This window comes from Podarcis muralis, chromosome 8 (assembly GCF_964188315.1).
Source record: "Podarcis muralis chromosome 8, rPodMur119.hap1.1, whole genome shotgun sequence".
NCBI classification, from domain to species: domain Eukaryota; kingdom Metazoa; phylum Chordata; class Lepidosauria; order Squamata; family Lacertidae; genus Podarcis; species Podarcis muralis.
In genome coordinates this window covers 43611352-43627054 of record NC_135662.1, presented here as the reverse complement: position 1 = coordinate 43627054, position 15703 = coordinate 43611352, and the positions used below count along the sequence as shown (strand labels likewise).

Genomic DNA, 15703 nt, shown 5'->3' with positions numbered 1-15703 from the left:
TTCAGCCTGATTTGAAATGTCATTAAAGACGTAAGCAATGTTATTTTCAAAAAGTTAAAGTACTGGCTTAGGAATAGTTAAAATTTGTGAAGTGCAAATGTGTTGAATCGTAACTGGAACTAGTATCAAGGATCAGATTGCATCCCTACCAGAGACAGGAGATTCAGTCGCATTTTAGCCTCTCACACACAAAAAAACTCCTCTGGGACATGGCCAGGAAAGCCCAGCACCATGGTCATGTCAGTAGCACTTCAGTGATGAGATTTCCCATCACCAGAAAGGTTGTTCTCCATTCTGTCATGAGCTGAAGCCTGGGTGAACAGGAGTAACCGAGTGTGCTTGAGTTGGACCCAGGAAATCCTGGCAGGTGCCAAGGTCCTCTAATTGGCAGAGCAAATTTGCTGAAGTACTTGATTGGAACCATGGAGGTCAGGGGTTAGCCATATGAATACAGCTGATAGGAACTAAATTCTGGTAACAGCAGCATCATATTGCCTAATCACCCAGTCATTTTGTTTAGTCAAAGGCACACCTTGGCAATGGGCTACTTTTGTAGCCCAGTTTTCAAGAATAAGTGACATAAAACCAACACAAGACTACCTAACTGTGATCTTATACTTAAAACTTCTTCATATTTATGTTGCTTTCCTGCAGTATTCGCTTTCATTTGCATTAAAGTTCTTATTCAATGTTATGTTGCTTATTCATGTATTCAATAACAGAACTGCAGGGCAACGTCTATGACCACCCAACATTTTTATGTTTTAATTTATATTCAGATTACTTCTTCTGTTCAATATTATTATAGTTTCCAAAGCACTATGCACAAAGAACAGATCAAAGCCTAGTTCCTCAAATCGCATTCAAGTAGGCATTTACACACACCATAAAATTTGGTCAATGGCAAAAGTAACATAAAAAGCCCAAGAAACACTGGTAATCCTACACAGCATTGCCTGTATAGAGATATATCCTGGCTATGTATTAATGCACAAAGGCACTTAAAGCTCCACAGCAAGGCAAGTGTTTAAAGCATTTATGTAACATTAATTTTGCTATCCTCACATTAATCTTATTTGATGGAACTTTTGGTCTTTGTAGAAGTACTGAATTTCCTGTTTTTGGAATTCAAAGGGTGATGTGTGAGGAAAATAAAAATGAACTTCCTGTGTTATGAATTGGAATTAATACATGAATGTAGGCTAAGCTATCACTTTGCTAGTCTATTTATTATGTGGAACCCAGTGAATAATCCCTCTTGGATATATTGTGGTTAAGACTGATAACATATTATGAATGTAATTAATATCAGCACACAAAAGTTAATTGATGCATTTCCCTTTTTCAGTTTGAATGATTTAATTAAATTTCCATGTGCTTAAAAAGAACCATATTTATGTCTACCAAACCAGATAATTTTCATTGTATAAGCAACTTTTTTAAAAAAAATATTATTCTTCAAATGTAAAAGCTATTATTCATTGTCTGCACAGATGGTGTCTAATAGGTGCTAAAATGAATCTTTATTTCTCCTCCTCTCCTTATTTTACCTCGTTAATGAAGTCTCCAATGTCCCCAGGATGAGGAGCTGCTGATCTGACCGGATATTGAGGTTCTGCATGGATAGGTCTTTCATCAAGTCGTCTTATTCCGACAGGTTTGATGGCATCTGGTTCTATAGTGTCTGGTTGCTGGAGCTGACTTAAATCATAGTCCTGTGAAAGTAATAGGCAATCACAATGTTTTGAGAATTTAGCAAGGGAAATTCCATTCCTACAAATGAATGCATATATTGAGAATTATAAAACCAATTCAGAATGTATCTTAAATTTATCTTCATCTCACACACATATCCATTTAGAGTAAAACAGAATGCTTATTGCCTCCATAGTGTCCCTGTCTCCATTTACAATGTCATTCCAGTTGGCTGCTTTGTGCTACACCTCATCCATTTTCTACTGCGAAACAGATTCAGAAGTAGCATTCATCTGTGACTAAACAATTTGCCTAGTAAAATACCTATTTAATATATGCAGAAAGTTGCCAATATTGACTCCTCTGTAACACAAATAAAATGCTAGACATATTCATTCTGAAACACAAACAAGGACAGAACTCTGCAGATTTGGATAACATATTTGGAGAATGGCAAAGTCCTGTAGATGCTTTTGGAAGACATGTTCCATCAGCTCCAACCAACACTGGTAATGGTTAGGGATGATGCAAGTTGTAATCCAACCAAAAGTTTGTGTTTTTTTAAAAAAAAAATTGGGAAAGCATTCAGCCATGTGATATATCACATGCAATGCAAGGTCATAGAGTCCATGAATTACCATGTCATCTGCTGTTTGCATAGGCTACCTTTTAGATGTAAGATGGAGAGGAACTGTCAAGATAGCTTTTCATCAACACCAAACTGGATGACATCCTGTGCGACCACAAATAATCTTCAGGTGAAAGTGCCCATCTAATATTCAGCCACCATTTTAATTAAAAATAGATGGTTCTAGAAATGCTAGGTCCTCTGAAGGGATTATTAAATATCTGGGACTGCATTTAGGAGATGTTCTAGATTTCATTATTTTACCTTCAGTATGTGTCAGCACACGGTAAGGATTAGGAAAAACCAGACATATAAATCCACATCCTTATCCTGTTTATCTTTTTCACCACCAGTGGATCCAAACAAGCAAATAAGGTATTTAACAACTGCCACATCCTTCTCAGCTTTCAGGAGAGAAAAGGCACAACCCCCAGGCATAAGGTAGATCTTGGTAAAACATTATGACTCTTGTGCTTTGTTTTGCATAGCAGGCTGGCCCATACCACCCCACATCCCAGAAAGGATCACTGTGTCAAAAGAGACAGTGCAGAGTAAATAGGATGAGAAACATTCTGCAATGTATTAACTAAGAATTTACAAATGGTTGAAGTCAAATCTCTTCTCCTAGTTTAATTAATATATACTATTCCTTGCTTGTTGTGATAAAAGTAACCGGAGTTATAAACGTAGCAGGTGAAAACATTTTGGTGAAAGCTCTGGCAGAGGTTGAGGTCCTTTTGAACTGAAACTGTGGTAAGCTGATTTTCCAAGAAGGGAGTCATTCTGAGTGACCAGCTTTCATAATGGCCTAGACAACCTGGGATAGGCAACCTGATGTCCTCCAGATGTTATGAACTACAACTCCCATCAGCCTCAGCCAAGCATGGCCAATGGTCAGGAATGATGGCAGCCCAGAATGATAGAGGGCACCAGGTTACATACCTCTGGTGTAAACAGTGTCAGTGTTGAGCAGGCATGGGCAAACTCCAGCCCTCCAGATGTTTGAGAGTACAACTCCCACCATCCCTAGCTAACAGGACCAGTGGTCAGGGATGATGGGAACCGTAGTCCCAAACATCTGGAGGGCTGGAGTTTGCCTATGCCTGTTTTAGAGCCACAGAAAGGAAGGGAGTATTGGTACTCCCAAGTTGGTGTTGGGACTCCAAGGGATTATGCCTGAAAGACTCTCATGTGGCTCTCAAGAAGACAGGATACATACTCAATGGCTCAAAATAATGAATCCATCTAGGTGTACTTTGCAGAATGTATTGAATGGAGGTGGTTCCTGCAGTGCTAACTCTGATTACCCTGTCCCTGTGAAAAACTGCTTAATGCTTCTGACAAGTGAGCACAGTTGCAGACACTCTTTTGCCTCTCTAAATAAGGTGACAACCTGTGCATGGAGAGCCCTGCTTGCACACTGTGAAGTAGGATGCCAATAATATTTTGTGCCCCAATATAAACCACAGAGGTGGCATGCAGGGCCTGGGCCAGAGCTCTTAGAAGCTGAGAGCAATTGTAGAGAATGATACTTTCTCCCTAGCAGAAAATGAAGGAAAGGGACCCAAGTCATCCCATGTCTTGAATTTTGACCTGTGCTGTTTTTGTACTGCTGAATTCTCTTCCCTTTAGCTTTTAGGTGCCTTGCTGGTCCTTTTGATAACTCAAAAGCCAAATGGTCAGTCTCTCTCTTTCTGCCCAAGGCTGGTAACATGACTGACGCTCTGTGGCCTTCCATGTATTGACCCTGGCTTCCCAGCAGCATCAAGGCCTTTTCTCCAAGAGGGAAGCCTGTGTCATCCACAATGGCCTCTGTGGGCCTTTTGTGTGAAAACCCTGGCAGATCAGATATCTTTCAGCACTATGCTTCTTGCCAAGACAGATGGCATAGACCAGGGGTCAACAGGGGGCCGGTCCACTGTTCCTCAGACCATGTGGGGGGTCCAGACTATATTTTTTTTAGGGAAAGAACGAATTCCTATGCCCCACAAATAGCCCAGAGATGCATTTTAAATAAAAGCACCCATTCTACTCATGTAAAAACACACTAATTCCCGGACCGTCTGAGGGCTGGATTTAGAAGGTGATTGGGCTGGATCCGGCCCCCGGGCCTTAGTTTGCCCACCCATGCCTTTGGTGGATGAAATTTTCTTTCTAGACCACTGCCACTTCCTGAAAGTAACCACTGCACCACATATATAGTGAATGTTTGCGTGTGGTGTTTTTTTAATGCTGTAATATGTAGTGTCTTTAGCAAAGCTTCTTGTCAGCCCTGACACTTTTGGGGAGATGCACCAGCTGAAATTCATACTGATAAAATTATTAAAATTCATCTACTTATAGGTACAGGGTCACATAGTGAAAAGTTAAACAAAGATAATTAAAAATATTTCTGTTTAGTATACTGTTATACATTCCACACAGAATTCTTTTTACTCTTAAGGATTTTGTTGCAATGCTCAGAAAACAAAAAGAAATCACATTTCTAAAACTGCATATAGCCAATTATTTTACCCTAAAAAATATCTGTTGTGGTCTAAATGTTTTGAGAACTGAAGCGTGAACCTTAATGAACAGCTTTCAGTAATTAAAATACTCACTCTTCGTCTCTGCTTTTATGTTACTGCACAAGCTCCATTAATTTCCCCCCTTTTTATATTTTACACTAATACTTCTCCAAAAGAACTATTCAGATTTAATCTTAAGGGCAAATATGATCTGTAGATATAAAAACATCCAATGGTCTCTGATAGGATATAGATTTCAACGCTATATTCTTCACTCCGAAGTCAACTATTACATTATCTAAGGCTGCTACACTTAGCCTAGTATAAAGCAAAACTGAACACTTTTCAACCCAGAACCTGACCCATAACATTGATGGGATCATGGACCAAACACCATGAGTTTATAAGTCCTTTGGTCTCTATTATTTGCTACAGATGTATCATTATTTGCTAGAGATGCTCAGTGGAAGAGAATGAGAGAAGGAAAAGCTGGCTTCCTCCCACTGCTATGACTCATTTTCAGATTCGTCATTCAGCACACACATTATACTAAGTGCTGGTCGAAGCCTCAATTTAAAGGCAAAAAGCATCGTTTCTCCTAGTGACCATCTTCCCATGTGGTTTTCATGGCTCTGTACCATCTCTGAAAACAAGCACCTTTGCCTGTGATTATGCTAGTGAAGGATAGGAGGTGAAGTGAGCTTATTATCCCCATTTAGTACTCCCAAGTGTTCTGCAGCCAACTTTAATTGTTATTTAATGATTATGTCTGCCTCCAGAAGGATCAAATGGAAGTTGGGGAAAGCTCATGGAAGCAATCAATAACCCTGCCTTCTCCTTACAAAGGAAAGAATTAGCCTCTTTTGATGCTCTGGGTTGCTGCTTCCAAACACATAGAAATGTGTAAAATGTGATGTTCTGTCTTGCATCTGGAATGAATCTGAAATAAGCTGAGAGCCCCGGTTTTGGATAGTGGGAAAGTATTGGGAAGAAATGTCAATATTTGGGTCCAGAACAAAGCTTGTTGCTGGTCTCAGTATATGCACACAAACACTTTCCTGGATTATTTCCAAGACTAGATTTCTATATCCCCCAACCCATCCCAGTTTCCAGCTGTTTTCTCATTGTGCTATTAGTAACTATGAGCCCATTTCTCACCTGATCTTCTTCTCCACCACCTTCTTCATCATACTTCAGGATATTGTCTCTTACATCATCTTCAGGGTCAATGAGCAGCTGTTTGGCCTGACGTTCCTTATCACGACGTTTCATCCAAACAACAAACAGCAGAACCAGAACTACAGGAGGTGGAGAAGAGCAAAAGCAGATGATATTAGCTCGTTTTCAGATTACTACTGTTTTAAAAACACATGGGGACCCTGTGGTCCTTCACAACTTCATTCATCCCTGATCACTGGTCATGAGGCTGATGGGAGCTGGAGTACAGTAACATCTGGAGAGCCAAAGGTTCTCAATCTGTTTTAGAAGATGCATGAAATTAGTACATTCAATACTAATGGCTGATTTGCATTTTAAAGATCTCAAGCAGGGGAAGGAGAAGAAAACTACTGGATGCACATGTCTTTTTAAAATCTAAATGGTCAAATGCAAATCTGAGATATACTGTATGTTGGTGACTTGTGAAAGTCAGTTGATAGTTCACGACACTCAACTAGTGTGATATATCAGCGGAGTATGAGGAGCCCCAGCGAAGTCTTCAGAGATTTCCAACTCCCAGCAGAAAAGCTTCTTCCAGAGTCTCTGGTTAAGGGACCAACTTCTCTCCCACCCACATCAAAGCAGCACAGGGTTTATTGTGCCCAGCCACAAGACAAAGCTAAACACTACTATCTACGCTATACAGTCCTTCTGGTCTTTGAAGTAAAGATACATATGTACAGAGAGATGTACTAACGCTATCACCATGGTAGCTATATAGGCTCCATTTAATTCTGAATCTGATCCCTTGTGAAGATAACTTTCAAAAAGAGGCCATGAACTGAAACTCTGCCATGGAATGATCAACTGCTCACCATTTCCAAATGCAAAGAAATCACCTTATAGTTGTGATGAAAGCAGTTCAGAAGCTACAATGAGTGTAGAAACGAAGCAAACTAGTTAACCCATGTGATGGTCTGCCACTCATGGAAAACAAAATATTCCATTAAGGGGTTACTAGCTTCAGCATGTCAGTGGCGATCACAGTATACTGTGGATTGCCTTTTCCCACAAGAACCAAACCAGGCTTTGTGATTATAATCTGAGGCCTTTCTTTGTGTGCCTCCTCCATGAAAAGTCTGGAGGATGGCAACATGAAAACAGGCATTTTCTGCAGCTCCTTGTTTGTGGAATGTTCTCCTCAGGGAGGCTTGCTTGGCGCCTTCGTTACATATCTTTAGGCTCCCAGGCATTTGGCTAATTAAATACTCCATGGCCTTTTAAACTGGGGGGGGGGGGGTAATTGTTTTCATTTGTTATCACGGTGTGTATTTTTGTGTTTTTATATTGTGAACCGCCCTGTGACCCTCAAATGAAGGGTCCTATAGAAATTAAATAAATAATAATAATAGTTCTCGACGGACCATTAGTAGACCACCTGCAGACACACAAATCTATAGCCTATCCTTTGGAAAGACCCTATCAGTTGAAACATGTGTCTTTGCATCTTACTTTACGAGGCACTACATATCACTGGTCCCATGGCCCCAAGACTTACCGAGTAGTATGATGATGCAGAGGAGAATTGCAATGATGGCCCCTGTGCCCAGCCCTGCACCTACAATCCTGTCGGCATCAGTGCAGTCTCCATTTAAATCACACTGGCAAACTTTCACCTTCAAAATAGACGTGCTGGACTTGGGAGGATTCCCAGAATCTGTTATTATTATTGGAACGTCATAGATGCCAGCCTCAAGGTACTTGATCCTCAAAGCCAGTTGGGCTCGGTCACCTGAACAAGAAAACAAACTATGTAAATATGCTTTATGTGGGCATGAAATGGCTGGAGAAATGTCTGTTCTATGACCTCTTTCAGAACTGTATCTGAAGTTATTTTTAAGTGCACTTCTACCTAAACGTAGGTAGTGGCCCTCAGTTTTCCACTAAGTTATCGTCATGTAAGAAAACCAGAGTATGTGGATTCTAACCTTTTAAGTCAGTCTCTCTGATGCCACAAACAGAATTAGGGAGCAATCCTAAGTATGGGGAACCAGTGTTAAGCCGGCATAATGAACACCAGTTCCAAACTCTGCTCACAATCTGGGCTACTGCTGGCTAAGCCAGCATAAGCCAGGTAGAAGGAAAACAACCCTTTAAAAGAGAGTTTGACTTACACCACCCTTTTCGTTTGAATTAAATTACATTGGGTTGCCAGGTCACATGCCCAAGCAGATGGGGAACTAGCTACTGAACATAACCCCCAAAAGATGCAAATATTCATTTTTCAAAAAACCAATGCACATTACCACTAATACGAATAATGGTCCAGTTGTTCCTAACACTGGAAGGATGATGTGGCAGTTCAAAGGCAAAGGGCCCGGCATTTGGATCAATGTCATCGTCTATGGCTGTGATGTTTGTTGCATTGGGTTGCAGCGTTTGACAAGTGGTGGCTTCTTGAGGATCCACTCGGGGAGCATTATCATTGATGTCGAGGAGATAGATTTGAAGGGTGCCAGTCCCACTCATTGGAGGGATTCCTTACAGAACAAGGAAAAGTAACATTAGCCTGCTTTCTACTAAAAAGGGGTTACATTATTTATTGCACATATACAAAAACATGGATTATGAGTGCGCATGATAATATTAATTATATAGATTTGTTGCAAAGCATAACTTTGCTCTGCAAAATTAGGGCTGTGTTGAAACTAAGAAAGGGCATGGGAGCTCTTTGCAGAAGATTTTCACCTCACTGCAAAAAATATTTTGTGGAATCATAGAATCGTCGAGTTGAAAGTGACCCTGAGGATCATCTAGTCCAATGCCCTGCAATGGAGGAATATTCAGCTGCCCTACACAGGGACTGAACCTGCAACCTTGGTGTTATCAGCACCACACTCTAGCCAACTGAGCTATCCAGGCTTCCAACATCGACAATTTTTCCAGAGTGGGAGCAAACAAGTGTGCTAATTCAGAATGAAGGCAAGTGAGCACAAAAAGAAAATGGAAGCTTGGTATCTCTTATAATGAAAAAAAAAGCAGCTGGCTGGCACTGCAAAAACAATAAAAGCAACACCTGCCTATGAACAGGAAATAGTAAGCAAGCAGTTCAGACTGCTGCTGGATGGGCCACATTATTAGGTTGCAATTGTGAGGTCCTATGCAGCATGGGAAGGTAAGGAGACACCTAAAGTGTGGGTAGAATGATTGGAGAAGAGGCTTTAGGTGGCTGTTGGCAAATCAAAATAAAGAAAAAGTATCAACAAAGGTGGACAACCATTTTGCCCTCAAGGGCCATATGTGGAGGTCAACAGGTGGTTGGGGGATGTGTTGATGGCACTGGCTATAGGTGTGGCTTGTTAGACACACACACACACACACACACACACACACACACACACAGCCTTTACCTCTCCCTTCCCCTTCCATCTTAAAAAGTCCTCCACCATGTTCCTATGCTGCCTCTCTCACCTTTATGCACTTTTCCAAACTGAGATAGGCACCATAGGTGCAAGGGAGGATGAGCCTTGGAAACATACTTAGAGCTGAAGCTGTTGCAAATGTTAGTCTATGGAGTTCTGCACACTGAGGATCTGCAGTTAAGGGTGAGGAAGGTGGCCAAGGGATATGCAGGGGGACAGGGAGGCCCAGAAGGCTGCAGGTTGTTCGCAACTGATCTATTTAACACCAGTACAGAAAGAGTCTTTTGTGTACTACACTCTATTATGATGCCATACTTTAGTGCATATTTATATTAATATTTTAACGTGCCCCCTCTGGTGAAAAAATGGTACTAGAACAAGCAAACAAACCTTTGATATTAGGTACATACCATTGTCTGAGGCAAGGAAAGTAGCATTATACATGTTGTTTTTCACATGTGGTGACTCTCTGTCCAGAACACCAATTGTTGTTACCTGGCCATTAATGGAATCAATCTTTAGCCAATTAGCAGGATCTGAGAGTTTTGAGTACCTGCAGAAATTTAACAAAAAATCACACACCACATAATAATAATAATAATAATAATAATAATAATAATAATAATAATAATAATAATAATTTATTATTTATACCCCGCCCATCTGGCTGAGTTTCCCCAGCCACTCTGGGCGGCTCCCAATCAGTGTTAAAAACAGTACAGCGTTACATATTAAAAACTTCCCTGAACAAGGCTGCCTTAAGATTTCCAATGTGCTTTATAAAATGAAGAAGAGAAAAGAAGGGCTCGTCTCAAGACAATGTGGTTGTTAAGGATTTATACAGATTTTGCTGATCAAGAGTCTGCCCTTTTTTTGCATTCTTAGGTATGCACACTGGGTGAATGCTGTATAATATTTAAAAGACTTGCCTTGAAAGCATTATATAACTATTTTACATAAATGTTACATCACTGGCTATCTCTGATGAATTATTAAACTGCATTATTTGGTTGTTTTGCAAATGCAAACCCACTGCATTGTGATATAAATACCAGCTGCTTGGGACTGGGTTAAGGGTTAGTAGGACTCCAATCCACAAAGTTTTTAAAAGCCCTCATTTACAGATAACCTTTCTGTTCCGCTGAAACACATTCAACCTAGACTGAACCCAACTGAAAGACAGTGTGATGTTTCGAGCAGCGCTAATGCTTCAAGCAGGTTCCTGGCAAGGAAAGGTGAAACTATAATATGGAAGGAGGGAAAGGTGACAAACAAACAAAATTAGAGAAAGATGGACTAATGGAAGAGAAGTACCCAGCTCTTAATGTGCTTCTTTGTAATCATGGCAAGTTTCTCAAATGGTATGCAAGTTTCCCCTATTCAGGGCAACATGTGCAACCATACATCCAATCTTATCCTATGGTTCCCATCAGTTTGATCTGATAAACCACTGTGCGGCTGCTATAGTATGTTCGATTGGGTGCAAGAATACCAGCACCAATATACAGGGTAACAGAGCAGATGCTGGCCATGTTGCCTACCCTCTAAGCCTTGCAAAAGAACAGGCATGTCACGCTAGGGCTACTTCACCAGTAGGGGAACCAGAAGGCAGCATTTCCTCGGACCCTGTTGCACAATTTCTTATGAAGCATGCTAAGCGTTCAGCTGCACAGACTAAGCAGATGTTGGAAATGGCTGGAGATAATGAGGACATTCATGTATCTGTCCTAGAATTCCAACTCAGCTGGCTGTTAGGTATTTAAGCAGAAGGCAGCCTAATTAGCATGACGGCTAACCTGTTTAAAGTTAATCCATTTTGAGGCTTGCTATGCTATCAAGGCCCAAGATGACACAGGGGGGCATGCAGTGAGCCAGTGGAGAGAACAGACTTCGGAGTACTGAAAGCACTGAGCCTTGCTATTTCCAGCCCCCCACATTTTCTGCAATTCTACCCAGGGTTTGTGCAGGTGGGCACACTGGACTAAATGCAATGGGGCAAACGTTGCCTTTGAACTGCCTGGTTCTGGCTGTGCTACAAGGCTCATGCATAGAGATTTCGATGCATAAGGTTCTCACGTACAGAGATTTATAAAGGTATAAGGCCGTTGCAGGCCCTACTGTACCTTAGTGTAGTCTGCTGCATGTAACGATCAGGGTCCTGAGCAGTGAAGGACGTTAAGACCTTGCCAGCAAGTAGCCCTTCCTCCTGACGCACGAGCTTTGTGACTGGGACAAAAATCGGGCTCTCATTCACATCAATAACTGTAATGGATACAGTCGCCGTTGATTGAGGAGGATGCTGAATTCCTTTTGCCAAAGGCACTTGGTTTTCTGCAGCTACTGTCAGTACAAACATCCTATTGGTCTCGAAATCAATAGGCTGGCAAAAGCAAAATGAGAACTATGTTAGTGGTTGCATTTGTCATGGGGCTGCAGAATTTTTCAACATTTTAAGCAGACAGTTTATCAGACATGTTAGGGGGTAAAAACATTTATTTATGGCCTACAAGGGAAATATTACTTGCAGCTTCTTGAAGTAACTTCTGTCTTTAGGGAATTGTAACTGAAAACACAGGGGCCATGAGCACTGGTCTCAAACTTGCTCCTGAAAATTAAATCGCCTCTTCCATTGTGTTGTGTCCTCTTTCAGGGCTGTACTTCTTGGGGTGGGGGTGGGAATGCTTGCCCTTAGATCTGCACTGATTTTGATGGACCCTGGGTATTAAATATTCTGCTATGTCTAGGGGTATAATAAATTATCATTAATATTTGCCTTTTTTAGGACAATGGGATTTGCAAAATGAAACTTTAAAAGCAACCTAAAATATACCTAAAACAAACTTAACTACTTCAGAATCCTGTAAGTTTCTTTTAGATTATAACTGCATAATGGCACCTTGGGCTAAAGAACGGCTGAATATATTTTCTCCCTACACAGCTTATGCTGCTGAAATCAAGGCATGGAATTTTTTCATGGAAACTGGCAAAGGATTGCTTACTACAATACATCTCCATCAGGAATCATTAAACTGGATTAGAGCTAATAAGGGCTTAGCACTTCTCTTGGGAGATTCCACAACATTTAATTTATTTACCTAGTTTTACCTTTTTTTTTTGCCTCTATTCTGACAGTTTTAAAATAAAGAATTTAATTTGAAACAAACTGAGCTGCTGCAAGCAGATTATACTCTGGAGGCTTTAATTTGCTTCTCTTTGGTTTGATTTCAGTGTCTCTGTTCTGTTTTCCATTTCAGAGCATTCTAGTTTGGAACTGCGAGTACATCATTTGCACACGAATACAAAACACATCATCATGTGCTTCTTATTGGCAGAACCTGATGCAATTGGTACCCTTGGAAATGTGCAGCTACAGAGTCTAGAAACATGTGGAACAATGGCTGTGGCTCTCTTAGAGCATAATTCACATTCCACTAAAAAAAAAAGTATTCAATTTTCATGGTTCAAAAATGTATATTCTATTGAAAATCATAAGGATGCCTATAATATCCTACTTATTTGTAATTTTAAATGCTTGAATGCTGGCATGAACCATAAGAGTCCATGTTGAGATGCTAATTTAGGTGTATGAAAATACAGAAGGTCAGAGGACTATTCCCACTATCATACACACACATGTGTAGATGATATCAACAGCAGCAGCAGCAGCAACAGCAACAACAGCAGCGCACGCACACACACAAGCAGTTGTGGAGTTGTGTTTTGCCTGCTGCTTTTTAACACCTGAGCATGTACAAATGCAAATGTAGCCTTTAAATACTGGGCTGTAGCCTTTTAACCATTGGTCTTCAGAGGTTCCAACTACACATGATAGTGGTAGACTGGCTTGTTAAATTGGTGAGTCTAATTTTAAGAGCAAAATCAGCTCTCGGGTGGAGAGGGCTGCTGGTTTTCCTCTCCAATCTCTGTCATCCAGACCCCATCCCTTCAATCACACTCTGCTAGTGGAAGCAAACAGTAGTAGGGCAAGAAAGAAAGAAAGAAAGAAAGAAAGAAAGAAAGAAAGAAAGAAAGAAAGAAAGAAACCCTGGGGAGAAGGACTGTGGTGCATTCCTCTCACTAAAGCATCAATTTTGCTCTTTAACTCTCATCGGGACAGACTTGGATTGAAACAAGCGCGCACACACGTTGTTTGATCTTAAGCAGCATACCTTTGCATGCAATTAACTTCAAGCAAGTGCAAAATCTGAGTCACAGAATCATAAATGTTTACAAAGGGCCAGAAACACATCAATCCTATACTTCTGTTCAAAATCAAGGCCCTATTACACCAGCCTCTTAGAAGTGAAACTTTATAATCCAATTAATAATTGCTTGATAGTACACAGCAAGAGAGGACAGAAGTGCCTGGCGTGCTCTGGTCCATGGAGTCATGAAGAGTTGGACACGACTAAACAACAACAATAACAACACAGAAAGAGCAAAGTAGGAGCGGCTCACATAACCTACTGTTGCTTGGTCTATATGTCCATGATATATCAGTTAGACTTCTTTAATGCAAGAAGTAATACTAAAAGACCTTATTCATTTGGAGATAGTAATATATGAAATTGGAAACAGTTTGGGTATATACATTTTAAAGTTTAATTTAACTCAGCCTGAACATTCCATTTAGCAACAGTGCAGTTGTTAAAATTCAAAAACTACTCTAACTGATATATAGGTCTGCTATGAGATCATTTAATCTACTTTCTGCCCTTGGAGGCTGTGTAATGAAATCCACCATCTACAGAACTTTCTGAGCTGGGGGTGGAGACTGGTGGAGCTTAAAAAGTTTTGGTCTCCTGCAAATAAAAATGGATAACATGCTCCTTTGAACAGTCTAGTTCGGTTCTTAAAAAAATTATAAGCTAGAATGACACAAGGCGTATACCTAGGGAAGCTTCCAGAAGATGAATGCCACCCTCGCCAGAGACAGGATATACATATATTTTAATATCTACTCCTAATCTGCCTTTTGGGTTTAACAGCCGGAGCTGTTTAATACTCAGCGCTCTGCCATTTATCTGCATCTGCTTAATTTGGTTGATGGCACAACTTACCTTCACAACAGTTACCAACCCATCATTGCTGTTTGGATCAGTGTTGATAGTAAACCGGCCTGTGGGGTCGCCACCAGTCATTCGGTACATGGCATTCCAAGCAGGAGTGTGTGGCTGATCCTTATCAGTCACTGTTAAATTAGCTACTGTAACATCCACTCTGTTTTCAGGGACTTCACCATAGAACTGCAATCATAAGGCACATGGAATGACATGTATATCACTGGACACAGGGGCATCATGCAATCTTTTCCATATTGCTGCTACTCAGCAACACTGAGGGTCCCCAGTTTCCAACTTAATTCACTCTGGTTCGAACGGTTTTCAGTTTGTATGGGTAACTGGGGTCAGCCCTTCTGTACAGGGGAACAACCCGACAGACAGCTTCTATCAAGTGGCAATGTGAACATATCATTCTCATATATAAATAGAGGGGGGGGGGGAGAGAGAGAGAAGGTGGGGGGAGGTTTTGCTTTACAGTTAAATGCTGTGCTTTGGGCTGCATTTACTATGCTCTAAGAAGTAGCTATGGCCTTAGTTAAACCACTGAAATCCACTGGGCGACCCAATGTCACAAACATATTAAATCCATTTGGCTGAATCAGCAAGAATCTTTCTTAAGTAAAGGATATTCGTACACTTCATCCCCTTTATCACAGACTTACAATCATGGCAGTGAACTCTGGAGGATTGTCATTGACATCTGTCACCGTGATGACAGCAGTTGCTGTGTTTGAAAGACCATATGTTGGATTTCCTTCCATGTCTGTAGCTTGAATTATTAATGTATACTGTTGTACTTTCTAAAAAACACAAAATGACACCACCAGGAGTTACAGACAGAGCTAACACTCTGAGAGGACAGCAGGTGTTCAATAAATTGTGCTTTGCTATGCAACGAGCTTATCACGCTGCTCATTCTGGTTAACATCACTTGAACTGAGGGTTGCTAGATTTCCAACAACGGATTGCATCTAACCACATTCAGCTCCATGAATTTTTGTTTTGGGTGATTTATAACTGCAACAAACCACAGTCTTCTTGACTAGCAAGCAATCACCACCCTGTCCCTGTTTGGGAACACAAAGTTTTGATTCTGGATTAACATTTAAAAAATACAAATGCTGTGTAGCAAATTCAAACAAATCAGGGATGGGCACTTTTTAAAAAAAGGTTCATGAGTGCTGAGGCTGGGAGGGCACATTCTTGGGCAAATGATTCAAACTGCCAAGG

The 15703-nt window shown here is 40.8% G+C and overlaps 1 protein-coding gene across 1 annotated transcript in view; it reads right to left on the bottom strand.

The window, feature by feature from the left end:
* The window catches only part of CDH2 (cadherin 2), a 119280-nt gene that overhangs the window by 4820 nt on the left and 98757 nt on the right, over nucleotides 1-15703 (bottom strand). Inside the window, exons 8-15 of the mRNA XM_028737108.2 lie at nucleotides 15136-15273; nucleotides 14471-14656; nucleotides 11534-11790; nucleotides 9821-9963; nucleotides 8295-8528; nucleotides 7547-7780; nucleotides 5989-6128; nucleotides 1551-1715 (exon numbers count right to left, since the gene is read on the bottom strand). Of these exons, the coding sequence (XP_028592941.2) occupies nucleotides 1551-1715; nucleotides 5989-6128; nucleotides 7547-7780; nucleotides 8295-8528; nucleotides 9821-9963; nucleotides 11534-11790; nucleotides 14471-14656; nucleotides 15136-15273 (1497 nt within the window). The remainder of the gene's footprint in view (nucleotides 1-1550; nucleotides 1716-5988; nucleotides 6129-7546; nucleotides 7781-8294; nucleotides 8529-9820; nucleotides 9964-11533; nucleotides 11791-14470; nucleotides 14657-15135; nucleotides 15274-15703) is intronic.